This window comes from Bactrocera neohumeralis, chromosome 4 (genome assembly GCF_024586455.1).
Source record: "Bactrocera neohumeralis isolate Rockhampton chromosome 4, APGP_CSIRO_Bneo_wtdbg2-racon-allhic-juicebox.fasta_v2, whole genome shotgun sequence".
Lineage (NCBI taxonomy): Eukaryota > Metazoa > Arthropoda > Insecta > Diptera > Tephritidae > Bactrocera > Bactrocera neohumeralis.
Genome location: NC_065921.1, coordinates 89,876,056 through 89,896,328, shown reverse-complemented (window position 1 = coordinate 89,896,328; position 20,273 = coordinate 89,876,056). Strand labels below are relative to the sequence as shown.

Below are 20,273 nucleotides of genomic sequence, written 5' to 3'. Positions count from 1 at the left end.
ATTCAACTCGATTGAATTTAAATGTAACACCGTTAACCATCAACCACTAGAAGTATTTTCATCCCTCTAATTCGCAAATCGTGAGATTATATAATAATCGGTTGCAACCGAACTCCGTCCTCCTTTATTTATTATATTTGTTAGCTTTTTTCTTTCGTTTCATATCGCAAAGACGATATTTATGAATAATGGATTTCTTTAGACTCGTGTGTGTTGGCAGCCTTCCGCTTGTTTATATATTCATACTTATATACGCATTCTTATATTGTATATAGTAAGCAGGAGTTTAATATGGGAAGGTAAGTGAAGACAAATGGAGTCACATACTCGTATATGTGTTTGTGGCATGGAATTTTTTTGCTTTGTGCTCTGCTGCTGCAGGGATTACTAGCAAACATATGTTTGACGGATAATGATTTACAACGGAGCAGCTTTTAATCGCCGATAAGCGGAAAAGCGGAAACTGGTTTGAGATGGTTATTAAAGAAACAGGTGGCAGAAGCTTAGTCCTTCTCTTATTATTTCTTCTTCTTCTTTCCATGTTGAGATTTTTTTTGTGTACATATGTATGTGTCATTTAATCAACACATTCGTTTTCTCCACCAAAAAGTAGCAAAAACTTCAAATAGAGTGTGAAGCCTTTAAATTGAGGGAATAATTTCCGTAAAAAGCAAATTAGCAGATTTATATTTAAGCGAAAATTGCTGATGCTTGTGCCCGCTGTTAACACGTGTGGAATTTAAACACGCTTGGCACTTTTAAATCCTTTGTAGTAAGCTATTTCGCAAGATTATTCGTTCGAAATACCCAGTTTGGCCTAGTCCTTTGACCGACGAACACAGCGGATGCGACTTCTAAAAGCTAAACAGCTCATCCATTCAAGCAAACCACTGCAAGAGACTCACACGATTTGCATAGTACGCAATGCAAACAATGCTTGTTTGAGTCCGAAGCGCTGCAAAGCATAAAGTCTGCGCGTTTTCCATTTTCCACTGACCTTAGCCTAGGTCGGCTGACTGGGTAGCCGAACGTAGTTTTCGTAGTTTGGTTTCCGCCTCTTCGTTGATTAGCTTCATCGCTAATTTTCCCTTCACTTAACCTTGTTATCTGGCTAAAAGTGTTGCATGGGTCTTCAGTATTCCGTTATATCATAGATCAACAAGTTCAAACGTTTCAATTGAACAGAGAAACTTTGTTAAGGTGGTCTTTGTATTATTTTTGCGCTTTGCAATTTCGGCGAATTTCATTGTGATAAGCCCTTCATCTCAAGTTCAAGCTAAGTCCGTTCTACCGCTTACTGTACCATAAATAGAATTTTCAGCAAGCTGGACATCAACCAAGGGAAAGAGGCGAAGTTTGATCGTTTTCACTAGTTCACGCAGCAAGCCAAATGAGGTGAATTGCAGTGACGGTTATTCAACGGACCAACTTTTAATTACGTCCTCCATGTCGCAGCCTTGCAACATCAAATAATTACGCTTTGTAATGGGCAGCCGCAAAACTGTTAGATGCGCAAATTCGCGAAAACTTTCAAAACTTGTTAATAACGGTGATTACGTAATTATGCAATTAAGTGATTTGCCATAATTTCAACGATTGGCAGCCCTCGAGTATGCAAGCATGCACCAATTAAGAATATAAAACGCATACTTTCCACACAAAATATAATCAGATTAAGCGCGCGCATTAAATTGACAAGTTTCAATTTGAGTATCACGGTAAACTCATTGGACGTGCGTTCACCAGCTTTACTAAATGAACTTCAGATTTCTTTCGCGTACATTTCCACTGCGCGATTATTATTTCTATGTGCCGAAATTGTGTCTCGGTGCGCTGGGCTTTTGGCCGCTGGACACAAGTGCGCCGAATGCATCCAATGTATGGGCTTGGGTGAATCTCATAATTTTGACTATTGGAGTCTTTACCGAGATCCATGCGGGCTGCACGGTGCTGAAGACCGATCTGGAACTCGCTTTGGACACACTCTGTCCTGCCGGTACCTCGGCGGTGACATTACTCAAAATGGCTTTGATCTATTACTACCGCAAGGATTTGGCATGGGTGCTAAAGCGGATGCGTGACTTGGTGTATGAACGCAACGGTGAGCTCTTAGCGTTGTGCCAAGTATTTTGATTGTGTGATTTTCAGGCTTGGTATTTGAATTCTTCTTTTTTACGCGCTCATCTTTGCGCTCAAATTTTACAGTGTCAATAAATACCGTTAAGAAGCATATTGTACGCGCGCACGCCGTTACGGCAGCACGTCTCAATTTCATACCATTCGTTATGGGCTTCATCACGTGCACCTCGTACAATCTCAAGCCGTTGCTAATGACTCTGATACTCTATATACAAGGACAAGAGCCCATGTGGAAGCTGCCATTCAATATGACGTGAGTGTGCGTGAGTGAGTGCCTGCGCGCTTGTCACATGGCATACGAAGCCTCCAGGCGGCGTTTAGCTATGCGTGTGTGTGCGCGGCTGCAACAAGCAGCTACTAAGTTGAGTATCTGCATTTTCTCATTACAGCATGCCGTCATTTCTACTGCACGCGCCCTACTTTCCGCTAACCTACATATTCACCGCCTACACGGGCTACATTACGATCTTCATGTACGGCGGCTGTGATGCATTTTACTTCGAATTCTGTTCGAATACAGCGGCCCTGCTCGAACTGTTGCAGAACGATTTGAAGTCTATCATACACTTTGGTGAGTGAACGAAATAGTTCAGAAGAAACACATGTCTTAATGTTGTTACAGAGATTTGAGGTAATTAAAAATGTGCGACAGCGCTTGAAGAAAGTAAAAATTATAATGCACATGCAGCAGCAATAGCAATAACTTACTTTTTCAGACCAACTCAGCTTAACAACGGAGGAGTCCACCGTGCTGGAGTGGCGTTTAGTGCAATTCATAAAGCGCCACAATGATATTATCGAGTTAACGCGCTTCTTCTGCAAACGTTACACTGTCATCACACTGGCGCACTTTGTCTCTGCTGGTCTGGTGATTGGAGCGAGCATATTTGACCTTATGACGGTATGTCAGGGTATTTAAGTCTGCTTCAGGACACGTTAACCTACTCAGGTCAACTGTTACGCAGACTAAGATTTAATAGCGCGTTGAGCAAAGTAGCAGATACACACTTACACATTTGGTTGCTCTGCTCTTCGCTCCACAAAATGCAAGGGTTAAGCCTTTTTAATTATTTTTTAGTTTACCGGCTTCGGCATTGTCATCTACATTGGCTATACCATCGCAGTTTTGGGTCAGCTCTTCATTTACTGCTATGGCGGCAGCATGGTGGCGGAGAGCGTAAATATTCTAGCAAAAATAATATAACTACCCACCCATCGTGTTCACTTTGTCAATGTATTTTTTATATTTTTTTATTTATTTATTAGTATCATTTAAAAAAAAAAATAAGTTGAAATTTGATTAGAAATACGAAAAGACTTTTTCGACTACCCAATACAACATGTTTTATATTTTTTTTATATTTTGTTTAATTAAGAGTCATGTCATGCTGTGTAAAGTTAACAGATTTTATTTGAGCATTTAACTTCCCTTTGCAGAGCGTTCAATTGGCCACCGTGGCATTCGGCTGTGATTGGCATGCCTGCAACCCCAGACTGCGTCGCTATGTGCTGATGATAATTATGCGTTCGCAGCGTGCCATCAACATGTCAGTGCCATTCTTTGCGCCCTCGCTAATCACATTCACGTCGGTAAATTGTGCACTATGAAAGTTGAGAGCTCACACCAATTTTTGGCATTGCATTTTGTCTACTCCACAGATACTGCAGACATCTGGTTCGATTATAGCTTTAGCCTCCTCTTTCAAATGAATGATAGAATAAAATCTGTGGCAAACAATGAGCTTAATCGCTTGTAAATAACTTACAGCGATAATGGCAACGCATTAAATTTAATTCTTGTCGCACTGCAGTAGCTCAACTGGGCTAAATGTAACGTATACGCCACGCTGATTTTTTAAGCTCTTTTTTTATTAGTAATTACAAACAACCAGTGGTAATTAGCATACACAGATTAAATGTTATTTGTATTTGATTCTTATCCGATATTACTACACGGAATTGAGGTTGTGTAACCGTTACTCAGTAGTGTATTGAAAGCAAAAACACTTTCCTATTAAAAAATTAAAAACAAATAAAATAAGTGTACGTAGTATGTTAAATAAATGTTGTAGCACATAATTAAAGTTCATTCGAGTAAATATGAATTTATTATGGTTTTATTATTGCGATTTTTTCATTTAGCTTATGCATTTTAATTACAAATAAAAAAAATTAATATGCAAAACCATGCAGCTCTCTTTAAGCGTCGTTTTTCAGACACTTTTTACATGCCAGTAACGGCTTCAAATGAGTTAATCACTAAAGTAATTATAGGGAACTATTTTGAATTGCAATTTTCATTAAAATTTTTAGCGACCTCTTCCATTCTAGGCTAAAACGCAACTCTTAACTTTCATTTACTTGAAACACCTGTTTAGCACTTGCAGCAGATGCGCCAGGCTGTCGATTGAATGGATGGGATAATTAATAGGCAGCCTGGCCAAAAGTTAAGGAGCATAGCAGGAAAGCTGAACGTTCAATAGTAATAGAGAGCTGCATTTAAAATTGCTTCCAAACTGAACGTTGCTCACAAGTACTTGATTATGATCCACATAGCTCTCTCCTAAGGAGCAAGTTAATGCAAAAGCATTCATGATTGGGAAAACAAATTTAAACATTTTACTTGTAAGTTTGTATGTGTAGCGCAGTTTAGTGTTCGCAGAACAATTTGTTTACGCCTCCGCCAAGGGATTGCAGCCTACGGTGGCAAGGTGTATATGTGGCACTAAATATGTTTAAATTGTGGGCGAAAATATATTTTCATGGAATCTCTCTTAATTCCGAGAATATTTTTAATAAACCGATTGTGGAACATTTGCGGTGGCTTCGGTGGCTTATCTGTAAGCATTAATGTAATTACAGACTGAAATGTCAAGTTAAATAAATCAATTACAACAATTATGCGTGCTTTTACAGCAATTTTACAAAAACAAATTTAATAATTTTCCATACAAAATTTTGGTTGGCTGAGTTTTTGTGCCTTTCGTATTGAAATTCATGTCGCTGGTGAAGTGCGTACATGCATACGTCTGTGTGTGTGTGTGTGTTTTGGTGTAAATAAGCGTAGGCACGTGAGGGTTGATAACGTTCATTTGTGGCGCGTGCGGGAGCAATTTGAATGAACGGATTCTCTGGCGGCGGCGCAAAGTTAATGCAAGAATAATTGCCATAATTTAAAAGGAGCTGAGCATGAAGGGGGTAAAAATTAAATTTAAAGTAGTACCGGCAGTTTCTATTTCAAAATACACATTTGAAAGTAAGGCTGTGCTCATTGTACACATCTTACGATTTAAACCTTTTATGTTCACAGTAGCCGTACGTTTGAGCTTTTGTGAGGCCGCCTACTACTTGGTTGTTACTATTCATTATTTATTTATTTATTTTTATTATTTATTTATTTTATTTTTTGAAAGCTTTTGAGAGTAAATTACATTTCAACTGATTATCATCTAGATGGAATAAGTTGGCATTTCACGAGGCATATTTATAAGTTCATTGGTACGTCATGTATTCCCCACGTACGCCTTGAAGTGAGTGCTTCATAATTAAAAACAAACTAGTAACAAAACAACACAAGGTTTGCTCCGAAAAAGGCCACCACTACTAAATCAGATGCAAGATTAAACAGCAAGTTGCACAAGCTCGCCGCCTTGATGTCCTTCAAAATCACTGGCGTGCGTTGCGGCAAACATATGTGTGCTTGTATGTAACAACTTTTGCACTCTTTATGCTGTATTTTTCGTTTTTGAGTAAATATTTTCAAATTTTTTTTATGCGTCACAGTTTCTGTTTCACCGCCTTATGTTTTGGTGCGAATGTTTAGCAATGACTTGTTTCTCCTATCATTAAAGTGTCATTAAAATGTAAATGCGGCAAAGTTAATATATTCTGTATATTTTCATCAAAAATAATCTAAAATTAAATTAAGCACTAACAATATTTTTAACAACACAGGGGGCAAGGGACGCTCAAAATCCGGTTTTGTGGACTCATTCGGTTCTTTGTTGAAACGTAGAATATAACACCCCCAAGATTTGGGATCTTCTCCTAGGGATGGACTTACGATAGTTTCCCTTTAAGAATGTGCCAGGCAGTAGAATCCATACATTGATATACCTTTTAGGTATAAAGATTCCTGTTTTTAAATCCAACAGCATTTACAAAGTCAATAAAAAGTTGCGCTATATACCTTTTCTATTTGAAACTGTAAAATGCTAAAGGTTTAGTATTGATGGTGATGCAATTCGAAAACGCAATGTTGAACACTCAAAACTAAACGCAGTTCAACATGAAAACAAATTTATTCAATCAAACTACGCAGATCCAATTGCTTGCCTTAGGCCGCACGTCGCTCACCTGGACAAACGCTCACCCATCTTTATGCCGCTGCCCAATTGCAGAGTTCCAAACAGAATTATTTCATGCATTTTATGCATGGCAAATACGCCATTATTCAACACCGCGTGCTCCCCCTCGACCAACAACATTTCACCGCCGCGGCAGCTGCACCCTCCTCCTCAACCATCCACCACTGTAAACCAAACCAAATTTGCACTTTGCTTATGTGGAGCAAAGTGGCGTTTGTTTTTGTTCTTGTTTATTGGTCGGATGCATTCACCGCGCTTGCCGCTGCAACAACAGCGCTGCACGCTCATTATTGCAGCATAATTACCATTTTGTTGGAACTCATATATTCGCTGCACACGCTTTAAACTCCCTTAAATTGTATGCGACGCGTTTGTCGTTTGTGTTGGTTTCTCGTTTTTACGACCTGTCAACGCTAAATTTATTAGTCTTGTTTGCTTTGTTGTTGCAGCGAAATGTTGTTTACCACATAGGTGGCGCAAAGGCAGTGGACAGCCAACACACGGAGGAAGAGGGTGTGGCTGTGAGCTTCGCTTGTAATTATTATGGCAGCTTGAAAACACTCGTTGGCCAGATATGTTAATTCACAGCAAGAGTTACTCATACGCCATGGCACGCTGGCACTATTTGTGAGCTTAATGCGCAGGAATTACACAAATTTGTATGCGTTGATGACAAAGTAAAGCAATTATAACTCGGGAAACTTAAATAAACATGCAACTTATGTATGTACATATGTATTTACGTTAAACTTTCATTTTGAATAATTCGCTATTTTGCTGGTAACTAACTAAAATTCGCTTATTTAAACGTTTAATCAGTAGAGTGCTGATGTGAAAATTGTAGTATATGCAGTGCTTACAAGCTTGAAAGTCGAAGTTGAAACACAGCATCTGACACATTATGGGAGAGATAGGACCGGCTATGCTGTAAAAGGTGGCGCTGTTGAAATTGGTGACTTCATATGACGCCAATTACCCGATTTTGTGTCCTTGACATCGACTTGAAAAGCCTAAGCAAACTCATATTTATCACAACTTTAATGCTTCAAATTGCACACAGTTTACCAGCTCGTATATTTCAATCAACAGCACGCTGCCGCACAGCAGCAGCAGTCGAAAAGCCACAGTAGCCGCTCCAGCACCTAATTTATCACTCGTAGCACTAACCGGCATGCCGATTCAGTGCACAGTACCCACACATACACAATGTGCTGCAAAGTTTTCAAGTGTTGCAGCACAACAGGATTCGGATGGCAGCCTATGGGCTTTTCGCTCAAGCTACCTACTGTCTTCATTTCCAGCACCTCTAAACATTAGCACAGTGTCTGTCCAGTGGATTTACTGTTCGCACGCACACAATGTCTACAAAAATAACACAAATGCCACATAAAGCCACAAAGTCGCAGCAGCGTAAGGCGAGTGGCAAACAGGGTGCAAATAAAATTGCTTCGGCACAGAAGGCAGCTGAAGATAAGGAGTCGTGTGACAACTGCCACACACACTCACCCATACACATGTGTAAACATGGCAGACGGTTGCTAGTTTGTTGGCATAGTTTTGCCTGAGACATGAATATAAATGCAATTTATCACAAAACTTGTAACGGTAGTAAAGCACCCAACAATGACCATGTAGTTTATACTCCATTATGTTGCTGGAGTGCGGATAAATCCAATTTCATGCCTTGTTTTATGACAGCTCAAGCTTAATTTCGTTTAACGCTGGACAATGTTGCATGCTCGAGCTGGTGCTGCGCGGCGGGCGGGGGCGTGCCAAAGGATGGCAGTTGCTTGGCAGACATTTATGACAACAATTAATATGCTTATGTAATACCGCTCAATTACTAAAAAAAAATTGGATATACAAGTATGTACATGTCATGTAAAATTAACTGCGCAAACAGCTGGAAGCAATATCATTTCATTTGCTTTAGCATCTTCGCTGTGCACTTAAATTTACTTGGGCACGCAACTCCATCATTTCCCAAACTTTACTTTTCTCAACTTTGCTGAGTTCATTTTGTCTGCATTGTCTGCAGTCTCTGCTAATTATTATTAATAGCTCTTGTTGTTGTTGTGTGCCGCTGCTGCTCAAAATGTCTTGCTGGCAAGATGTGGCAACTCCGGCGTTCCGACTTTTGCGTACTCCTCGCATACTTAACGGTCGCAAACAGCCAGCGGCCAATCGCCAAACGGAAAAACATCGAAAGAAAATAACAAAAGACATTATAATTGAAAAAGTTGCGCTGCGCTCGTACGCTTGGGGCACCAGCGCAGCATTGTCAACCCAAATGCAAAGTTGTTGTCGTAACAGGAACCTCATTTTACCAACGCCGCGTCAAAACTAGCTACTTCTTGGCAAAGGGCATTCAAAAGAAAAGCGGTTCGTTGGACAATTTACAAAAGAAGCGCGATTTTATTTATCGCAATGCATTTCGTAGAAGTTGGTTCGAACCGTTCACACCAAAGTCCCTTATAAGCTGCAATGTTTTGAACCAATAATGAAAAATGCCAAGCGCAAATATTTTGGGGAGGAAATTAAACACTTTTTGCCACATTAATTTTCAATTCCTTCCCGTTTGTTTCTAGCCGCGTGAATTCTATGCTACACTTTGCCCTTAGCACAACATAAAATATTTGTTTACAAGAAAGCAACACTAAATAACTGTTTTGCATACCACATGTCGCATGCCACAGGCATTGTTGCAAAACAAATATTTGTTTTGACATAACTTTAACTCACTTTGTGTCGATAACAAAATGAACAACAAATAGGAATACAACACCACTTCCCACACCGGAATCAAATTCAAAATAGAACAACAAATTTAGCAACAAAGTATACCATTGCCACACGCCCGCAAACAGCATGCCACTTGTAATGCAAAACTTGTACGCGTCATCGCATAAATTTTAATTAAAGAACGGAAATAAAGAATGGAAGTCATCGACAGCCGCCAATGACAGGCGCTCCATGCCTGTTTTTCTGTCAGCAGGCTCTTCACTTCAGCCGCCTGCTCGCCTCTTACAGGCACATCGGCCAGTGTCAGGAGGGTAGCCAGGGGCGGATCCACGGGGGAGAAATTGAGGAGAGTTCCTCTCCCCAAAAGTTGAAAGTTATACATTGTTTCCATCATAAGTGACACTCCGCGAAGAAAAGGATTTTGAGTTCCAAGTACAAAATCATATAGTTCCCCCCCCAAATTTCTACTCTCGATCCGCCCCTGAGGGTAGCCCCGTCTCCTCTATGCAAATGCTGTGTGTCACAGCTGTCGCTGTGGTGTTGTCATGTTGTTGTTGACTCATAACTTGTGTCATCTCTTTTTACTGGCAACACTATGCAACAGACTGTAACAGACTTTTACGTGTCGTTGAATATGTCAGAAGCTGTTAGAGTGTGATTTCAACGTAAACGCAACGAACGAGCGGTGGGAGAGTCGGAAGCAGGAAACAACTACAACATGCTTCTTGAAATAATCTTAGAGACTGCGAAATTGCGCAATTAGAAAGCGGCAAGGCATATTAGAAATTCTTTACGCCTAATTTTACTGTAACAAAATGGAAATGTATGAGCCTCTGAATTGTGGTAGATTCCCTACTTCGAAATTCCCACAGTTATTAAAATTATTATATACTAAAGTTGAGAAATACTTATTAATGAGTATAAGTGTCAATGTTTACTATTCAAATCGAACAAGTCGAAAAACAATTTCTCCACACCATGAAAAAGAATTTTAAGTACGAAGTAAATTAAAGAAATAAAGAAGCATAAAGTCTCTACTTAACTAAGCGAAGCTACAAGTCAGCGACCAAAGCTCCATGTTGTATCTTTGCTTAGCACTCCTCTATAAAGACAACAAATATAAAATGAGCAACTGCTGCAGAGTAGTAAAAATACACTTTCTCATTGCACTTTCCTTTAACATTTTGAGCATTCATTGCAAACCCTTGTCCGCTTTAACTTTTTGATTCACTTACAAAACTTAGCGCCAACGAACTTTGTTTTACTCCATGTCAAACCTTTGGGGCGACAAGACTCAATGAGAAGAAGCCAGTTGAAAAATAGAACAAATTATGCGTTTGGAAATTAAAAATGAAATTAAAGCCTGAATTGAATAACGTTGGATATTTTTCACACCACTAAGTAGATTAGACCCAGCCAAGCAGAACATACTCACACAAACGGCTAGTCAGTTGCCTGCCACGTCAGATTTACGGCTCTCTTGCGAAATGTTCGAATTTCAACAAAAATACCAAGTGAAAATACGAAAAAGGATCAAAGACAATAATATACCTAGAAATATCGTAAACGATGTGCTAAGAAGCGAGCGGCATGCGGTGTTTGTGTCTTTATGAGCTATTCAGCTGTATTAATCATCCGCATCCGATTGGCCTGCGATTTTCTGTGGAATGAAATGCCTATCGAGTCTAATTAATCAGTATTTATTACTAATGTTTTGTTGTTGCTGTTGTTGGCAGTTGTCTGCCACATTCTAGCAGGTTTCGTCGCCAGTAAAGAAGAATTGCAAAGAAATAAGAAAAATTAAAGAAAAACCACATATATTTGGGGCTAACTTTGTTGCCTTTTGTTTTCTGCATAAAAATGAGCCACATACGAAGCTACAGCACCAAAAATTAAAGGTCGTGAAAGTGGGAAATTAGATAAAAATTTAGGTTCACGCTAATTATAAGAAATCCAGCGCAGTAAGCATGCTCGCATATCCTTACCCTTTGGTATTCAATCTTTTCGAGCTTTTCGCTTTGGCATAGATAATTAAATGTTTCGGCTTCGGCTTATTTTTATGCGGTCCCCACGGTATTTCGGTATTTTCCTTAATTATGAAGTAGTAATTTGTGCTCCAAGTGCGTGTGAACGTGTGAGCGTGCGCTTGAAAAATTGTTGGGCTTAATTGAATGCCGGAAATTAATTTAGTTTTTTCTTTCATTTTGCTGTCTGCATTTCAATTTCTCAGCGATAATATTGCGAGCATAAGTAATTAAGTAATAAGGCGCTTAAATTCAGTAACCGTTATTCAGAAAATGGGAACGATTGCAAATATCCGCCACTTTATTTCTTAAGTTCACTTTGATTTCAGCGTTTTTGCAGCAATAAATAAGGAAAGTACACGATATTATTATCTTCCAGCGGAGCTTGAATTTATAAAACAAATCAATTTTAATACCGAGCCCCAAACAGGAACAAAAGGACAGGTAGCGAAAATTCTCATTCAGTTTGGAGCCAGAAAAGATTTTTTCACATATGGCTCAAGTAGCCCACGACTTCCGATCTTAGACCAAGTATCCTTTGGGTAGCCAAAGAACATCCGTTTGAAGGCGAGCTAAAGTGAGAAGGCGAACCATCCCTCTCCAGGGTTGTGCGCCAATAAAAAGGATAACTCGGCTATAATCACGTAAGCGGTGTCTATGCCAGTAAAGAAGAAGAACACCTAACAGGAATCTCTTCAAACGTTTTATACAAAATTGTTTAAGCGGCGTGAAATATTAAATCTCCATTGTCTCCTAGGCTAGAGTACGCCTTGCTCGCGTTTAATCTAATTAATATAACAGTAATTTAACAGCTGGCTCAACAATCTTATTTGTGGTCTTAATTGTATATAAATATTGACTGGCTATTTATCTTGCAACTCTCAGCACGTGGCACATTGTGAACACGACGCGCTGAATAGAAACCGTAAACTGCGCGCCATGAGAACGTGATAATGTGACAACGGGCAACAATTGTCAAGTGAAATGAACACAATTTTAATGAAATCTTTAACTGCGCACAGTCCATTGTTGTACTTGTAAATGAGCGCTTGTAAAACCACTTTATTTTAAGTAAAGGTGTTCCGCTTATACATATATACATATATCAATGTAGGTTAGCCGATACACTTAGACAAGTTAGACGTGAAGTTGTGTTTTTGTTATAATGGACCTTTAAGTAGCAGAAATTAAGGCCACTTCAAGTAGCATAATATAAATTTGTCGGCAAATTTATGTGCGCTTTTCAGCAAGGGAACATAAAATCACTTGCCAGCACATTAAATCTGCATATATTACTCAATGCCAATAAAGTTGGGGCGTTGTCACGTCCGCCGCACCTCCGCGCTGCGTTGCGCGCAGTTGTAATAAATCCTTTGGGCCAAGTCGGTCGTATACTCATAAAATTGTGCTAACGCTTTTACATATTACTGCTCTGAAGCCAGCGAGCGCATAGCGTGTTGGCACTTACGACGGTATGTGCGTTGGAGCGTGCGTGCGCCTAAGCTGACAAAGATGTGACGCGCGTGACATAACTGCGTGCTTGGAAGCTGGCAGCGCACCGGCTGTGTTATAAATAAATAAAGAGTTCTGATATTTTTTTTTTGGGAAACGACTGCAGGAGTAATACATTAAAATGATTAAAGCACGAAAACAGAGAATTCGACTGCAGAGAGGTACAAATTGTCGCGCAAATTGATTTTAGTTGTTAAACCCACCGTGGACAGCTCGGTACTGTACTCGCAATTAACTTTATACATCGTTTCTGGTTGGTAGCTAAACCATTTGTCTTTACTACCTTGGACAAAACAACTACCTACCTGCACCTGCTGCAACATGAGTTTCTGGGAGCGTCACAAGCACAACATCTACAAGTATGGTCACATTTACGCCACACTCTACGGTCTTATGGTAATCAATTACATACCGCAGCGTCCTACAAATACCTTCACGCATCGCCTAGCCGTTATTTATGGGCACGCGCTCAGCGTTTGTCTGATCCTTGTGCTTCCGATTTATTTTGCGCGCAACATCTCCGTGCTCACTGCAGCTGGTGACCAGCGTGGCCACCTGTTGCTACTGGTGAATTTCGCCAACACCTTGCTTAAATATATCACAGTTGTGGTTACGTATGTGGCCAATTTTGCACATTACGCAGCCATACGCGCCGTCACTAGAGTGCGTCAGCAGCTGGAGGACGACTTCAACGGCAGCCTACGTGCGCTACCAGCATACGATGAGCGTCCACGGAAACAATTCGAAGCGATGCTGCTCTTTAAGTTCGGCCTTATCAACGCCATGATGGCCGTACAGGTGGCGAACATACTCTATCAGCATTTTAACGGCGCACATCCGGTACGCGTGCACATCGCTGTGTACACATTTGTATTGTGGAACTATACCGAAAATATGGCCGACTACTTTTACTTCATCAATAGCAGCGCTTTGAAATTCTACCAACAACTCAATCAACAGCTGCACCAAGTATTGCGCGAAAACAAACTGTTGCATTACTTTCGACTGCGCGGTCAGCGGCGCGGCACTGTGCCGCATTTGTGCGGCTTACTATGCGACCGCCTGGATACGTTAGCGCAGCGCTACCGGCAGATAAATCAACTATACCAAGACAGCCTGACAATGCATCAATTCCAGATACTCGGTCTTGTCTTCATTACGCTCATCAGCAACCTCACCAACTCGTTCATTCTCTTCAATCTGTTTGTGAAGCATTCAGAGTCAGGCGTCTCGCCAGCTATTGTGCTGAACGCGGTGCATGCCATCATCTTCTACGTGGACACCTACATTGTGGCGCTGGTGAGTGAGAACATCAATCTGGAATTGCGAAACATTAATCAAACCCTGCGGCAGTTCAATCAACTGGCCCTGCTCGATGCCCGCCTGCAGCAGACGGTGAGTACCGAGGGCAGAACGCTTTTGGCTTATTGTGTGGATTTGCAAATCAAATTAAGTACTTATATCCTGTTTTCGTTAATGCAGGTGGAAGGTTTCGCGCTCTACGTAATGAACAATCGGGTTGAGGTTCCTATCTGTGGCCTCTTTATGCTGGATAGGAGCTTGACATTTGTAACGGCGTCCACCGCTTTGTCATATTTCATAACGCTCGTGCAATTCGATATGAATTTGACGTAAGCAGTGTAAGACAAATTTTAATTGAAATCATAATAAAATAAGCGCACGTCTGGCGGACATTGAACTTGAACCGAAGCGTCTCAACTCATTACAAAAAACATTGAAATTTAAATATATTTTTACTTCTAGTTGAGCCACGCCAAAGGTATGACGAGTAATGCTAAGGCGTGGCCAATTTAAAAACTCCAACATATAGCCTTAATGACAAATGAATTGCCTAAAAATAAATCAAATTCACTTTGTTAGACTCTATTCTTGGAAATCATGGAAGTCTTTTAATTCGAAAATAAATTTGACGTTCTATATGGAAGCGTAATGCTCATTTAAAGACCGCGTCAGTTTTGTTGCGTAAGTCTTCGGCAAAACATAACTGTTTCAGACGAAAGAGGATTAAATATATTTTAGGCAGTTTCCTTTTTTGGTTGTCTCCCGGGAGAGTTCTCACAAAGTGTAGCGCTTATGGCCTACTCGCCTGGTGTACAATTTGTTCCTGAGCTACCAGTAAAATGAGTGTGTTTGTTGGCTCGAAGGCAAAGACAAATTATTTAATCTACTTTAAAATTCATTTGGCGCTTATCTAGACGTGGGTGGTGTCTCCAACAAACACGTAGGTCGCAAAGGTTCATATGTAAATGTATGTGAGCTCAGTAGCGCCGCAATGCAGGCAAGGTAAGGGTACATAGGTGAAGTAAATACATATATCAACAATTGTAAAAGCACAAAGGTAAATACTCCCGTTACGAGTGATTTTTTGATTAATGCGCGAATAGTAGAAAGGCAGTATTATTTTATTTATACTAAAAAGGGTGGCAGTTCAAAAGAAGATCTACTGAGCAGAAGCTTTAGTATAGTAGAAGTTAGGTCATAATGGTGAATGTGGAAACGAAGTGTTTTTAAATAAAACAGATCTCGCGATATTCGACCAAATTTAAAAACAAATAGCGTTCGCCGAACTTCTTCGAGGAAACGTTTAGCCTCTTAGAAGCTACACATCTACATAAAAGACACTCAACCACAGAAGTTTCGTCTGTATAAACAATGCAATTTTATATATGTATCCATTAACCCCCGCACCTTTCAAAACTCGGACAGTTTACTGACCGCGCTTAACAATGTATTGGCCAGTCGCTATACAGCAAAGCTTGAAGGTCCCACTGTCTCACAAATCCTTTAAAATGCATAGCCCTATCATTGAACTAATGGAAATATCTGCCTCATCAATCAACAGATAGTCACTCAGAGCAAAATGTTGCTAATTTATTAAAGGGTAAGCACAAACTCCAGCGTAGTCACGTAACAGTCGATACGTATTACGCTGAACGCCAACACGTCAATTTTAGCTGCACCAGACCAATGCCGTTAGCCGCGACGTCAGCACTGCCGACAGTCGAGCCTCGGCGTTGGCAAGTTTATACCTACTACTTTGCTCTCGTCATCGGACTTATCGCATTTCGTGCCGATTTCGCTCAACGTCGCGTCTATCGTTGGCCGCTCATGCAAATCTACGCCTGCACTTTAAACGCGCTGACAGTCGTTACTTTACCATTGTCGTACCCTACCGCCCTAACCTACTTAGATTACCTCAATGAAAATCGCTTAATGAAAATGGTAAACGTCGTCAATACAACACAGATATTTACGATTACCGCATTGGCCATCGTTTTTCGCTGGAAGTGCGAACATACAATATTCGAAGTTCTAACGCGGATGCTGGAATTAGAGCGCGAGTACTTTGATAAATGTGTGCCTGCTGTGGTGAAGCGATATTGCGAACACTGTTACAGCAATCGTTTGCTTTGGATAAAATACTTCAGCATCATCACTCAAGGCGTCTACACTGCATATAACCTGACTCTTATAATACCGGAAATTAATCTCACCTCGCTTCTCTATAGCTCACATATGCTCTGTTTAATCAGCGTGCTTTTACACATGATCCTACATTACTTCCTTGCGATGTGGTATGTGTGGCAGCGGTTTTGCTGGTTAAATGTTCAACTGCAACGTATTTTCAATATTCTTCAACTTTCGGTGCATAAGCGCTATAGCAGCTCTTTACGGAGGCACCTGAGAGGGCGCTTGGCGAGGGAATTGATGGATGTGGCGCGCGTGCACCGACAGCTCACAGGATTCGCTGAGCGTCTGACCGACTGCTACCGACTACAGTTAGTCGCGGTTCTATTAAGTAAAATCATCAACAATATCTCGATCGGTTATTTGTGCTTCAAATATGGTAGTAACCCCTATTTTAAGAACCTAGATGCATTTAACCGATCGTTCAGCTTCGTAGCATTTGTGATGACCTTATCAGACTCATTCTACTTGGACATACTCTGCGATCGTGTGGCTATTGCTGCTCGCGAAACAGCGGAGGTACTAAAACGATTTCACGAGCTGCTCAGAGTTGACGACCGTGTTGATTATGCGGTGCGTATGCTTTTAAATGTTATTTATGAGTGAGCACTTGTAAAAACTATCCAAAATTTTTCGCAGTGTGATTTGCTTTCCCAACATTTGCGCTTTTGCAAGCTAAGTATTACTGTGTTTGGCGTTATCGGTGTGAATAAGCGACTTTCCTTTCTAGTCTTCGGAGGATTCGTGAAGAATGTGTTGCTTCTGTTGCAGTGGGATCTGGCAAAGCAATTCGATTAGAAGCAGAATAATCTAAGGAATGCAATGATATCTTATAGAATAGAAATTATATAACAATATAGAAATTATATTACATTATAGAAATTAGCATTGGCAAAAAATTAATTTTTAAAGATGTTAGAACCTCAACAAATATCAGTAATTCCAACCCACATTTAAATTACTGTTGTTTTTTTTACTGAAATGTTTTTTTTTTAACATTATATCTAAATGGAGAAAAATTCAGTTTTATTTTTCTACGCACGTTCTGCAAGTAAATTAGACTACTAGTGCGACGGAGTAACTTTTCCATGTGTGTCAACTGCTGCAACAACGTGTAATGTTGAACGTGAACTTTGTCATTTCTAAACAAAAACTCTGTATCGATGTCGGGAAATAAATAAGTTTATTTATGTAGAATGGTGTAAACGAAACTCTAATTTGTATGGTAAACACAAATCATCAGAAAATTATTTTATATAAAAATGGGTGAGAGTGAAAAGCTCAATTGCAAATTCGACTTTCGGTGCTTTGATGAATTGATGTGGCAACATTGCAATTTAGTTTGCAATTTTTAACTTCGATTATTCACTGCCAAATTGCAACACGTACAAGTCTCACCAATTCAATTTTTGGTGAGCGCATTTGTGCGTAGACAGCGAGTGACAAGGTGTTCAAACATGATGTGCGAAGTCCACCAGCAAGTTGCTTCTGTATTCCATATGGAGTGATAGTAAGCGAGGGTATGTAAAGAATTCCGTGCACATTGACTGTTATTGTGTTCCGTTTTGGCAGCACACTACCAAGTCTGGATGCCAAGCGCCAACGGATAGGCTCTGCTGCATAGCTGTCACAGTTTTTTTTTTGCGTGTTTCCATTTCATTAAAGGTTCAGCATGTGTACGCGTCACTATTAAAGTATTCGAGTGGGGGCTGGTTGCGTGTTTTGGTGCGCAAAAAAGGCGATTGTTTCTTGTACTCACCACCGCTCAGCGCACCAGTTTGTCAAGCGCTATCAGCAACCCATTGTCATCGTGAAAGTGTCGTAGACAGCGCTTTAGAGTAACGCCTCATATTGGTGGCTTTTACAGGAACATGTTATGCGAGCACTAATCTACCTGGTGTGGATTTTTTGTGCTAGAAATCCAAGTTCCTTCTGCATTAAATTCTGCTTTAATATAAATGAAGAATTAAAGACACTTGATTAATAGGTCGTGGGCATAACTTTACATGGAAATTCGAAATAAGAAATAGATCGAATAAAATACTCGACTTTCAACCACTATTTCGGAGTAATATTTATATTATCAATTTTAACAACACTTATTCACCATCCAACCTGCACATCACACATATCCATATACACACTTTTATGCATATAACTTCGAATGAGTGCAAACGCAATACGATTCCCTTTCAATGTTCACCACTAAATAAATCACTTAATAATATGGACAGCTTTCGTTTTCTTGAACCTTGTGACCCGTACACACACACACGTCGACTTTCAGGCAGACACCGCACAGCCGCGAGAACTTTAATGAACATTTATTTCATTCAATCTCTGATTGAAACCTCGTTGCCCTGTCCCTAAAACCTCGAAGGCTTACTAGACTCCCTCTTCTCCACATTTAGTCTTAATTTATGCCTTAACTTGGTGCTTGATTTAACTTTTGTATACATAATTTCTCATTATACTGTCCCATCCACCGCCAAAGGTCTGGGTTATACGAGTATGCAGGTATGCGGTCGGTTGTTGTCATACGTTGAGGTCTAATTAACCGACATATGTAGATATTTGTTACGAAATGAAACAATGCATGCAATAACACATAAGTGCACGAAGATGGCCGAGTCAAGTAGTTTCGCTCCTGTAAAAAGCGTAGTGGACATTCTATATTAATTCATTATTTTTATACACTAGCATAGGTTTCTTTCTCATGGAATATCGAAGCTTTATCGACATCATAATGTAATCTCGCGGGAAGCTGGCTGTTAGCTGGCTCTATAAAAGAAAAGCCGGCACAGTGCCTGATCAGTGCTTCGATGACGCTCGCACCGCGATGTGATGTGATTTAACAGTCATAATGTAATCTCGCGGGAAGCTGGCTGTTAGCTGGCTCTATAAAAGAAAAGCAGGCACCGTTCCTGGCCAGTGCTTGGGTGACGCTCACGCCGCGAGGTGACTTCAACGGTAGCCAGCTGCCAGCTGTCTTCTTTTCTTATATAGAGCCATCTGTGTTTTTACCACAAAACTTTAACTGTTCCGCAGAAAATTGGTGATTATGGCTAAATGAAGATTTAAAACAAATTACTTGCGACCGCAAAGCAAGAGGGAGGAAATGCGAGCGTTAAGCATTTCTTGGCTTGATATAATTTCGTTTTCACTCAAGTTAATCTCGTTAAGGATTTCAATTAGTGACAGTTTCTCGTTTCACTTGAGAGTAACAGTCGCCTTCATTATACTTACACGCTCCCCACCTCTGTTTTGGTCATCTTAACAAACACAAAGGGCGATATGTAAGTATATGCGCTTTATATATTACTTGTATTATGTACCATTCCAAAGAGTGCAACACCAAGCCAAGAACACTCGATGAGCTTCGAAGTGGGTGCTATGTTGGCCATTATGACCATTCATATTTCTCATTAAAAGTAATTGTTTATTTTGCTGAATGACAAGTAAATAGCCAAGATAGTATAATGCAGACACATATGATTATTGAAGACGCTTGTAAACATCATTAAACACATAATACATATGTATGTACACACAACAGTAATAGCATTGTTAGCATAGTGGATAAAAGAAAATTGCGTTTCTTATTAGGAATAACGAGATCCCCAAATGTTTATTCGAAAACCCCCCATTTGGCAGAGTCTAGTCAATACAAGCCTTTTTTTCAAGAGCAGAGCGCAAATATGCGCACTTGGGAACCTGTGTGAGTGTGTAACGATATATTTAGATATACTCGTAAGCAGAAGCTCTGCCGGTGCCGCTGGCTCAACCCGCTTTTTCCTCATAAGAGCACAATGAACGTAGCCTAGAACATTAACACAAGTTGGCAATCCACAAAAAACTTGTTGAAAAGAGCACACACACCACCACATAGAGTCGTGCATAGACTAATGTCCAAGCCATTAAAGGATAGAACAACAAAGTTTACTTGTTGGACTTTATTGACCAATTTGCATGTACCCATTTTATTTGTTCTTTTTCATAG

The 20,273-nt window shown here is 40.1% G+C and overlaps 3 protein-coding genes across 3 annotated transcripts; all 3 read left to right on the top strand.

The window, feature by feature from the left end:
• Nucleotides 1–1,661: 1,661 nt before the first annotated feature.
• On the top strand, nt 1,662–4,244 carry LOC126756188 (odorant receptor 10a). The gene is made up of 7 exons (XM_050469047.1): nt 1,662–2,101; nt 2,206–2,392; nt 2,529–2,710; nt 2,856–3,040; nt 3,218–3,316; nt 3,577–3,729; nt 3,799–4,244. The coding sequence occupies exons 1-7, from the start codon at nt 1,756–1,758 to the stop codon at nt 3,847–3,849; spliced, it is 1,203 nt and encodes a 400-aa protein (XP_050325004.1). The 5' UTR covers nt 1,662–1,755; the 3' UTR covers nt 3,850–4,244.
• An 8,861-nt stretch (nt 4,245–13,105) lies between these two features.
• LOC126755904 (gustatory receptor 10a) lies at nt 13,106–14,419 on the top strand. The gene is made up of 2 exons (XM_050468628.1): nt 13,106–14,179; nt 14,267–14,419. The coding sequence occupies exons 1-2, from the start codon at nt 13,106–13,108 to the stop codon at nt 14,417–14,419; spliced, it is 1,227 nt and encodes a 408-aa protein (XP_050324585.1).
• A 1,353-nt stretch (nt 14,420–15,772) lies between these two features.
• Nucleotides 15,773–17,071, top strand: LOC126755903 (uncharacterized). The gene is made up of 2 exons (XM_050468627.1): nt 15,773–16,846; nt 16,913–17,071. The coding sequence occupies exons 1-2, from the start codon at nt 15,773–15,775 to the stop codon at nt 17,069–17,071; spliced, it is 1,233 nt and encodes a 410-aa protein (XP_050324584.1).
• Nucleotides 17,072–20,273: the final 3,202 nt, after the last annotated feature.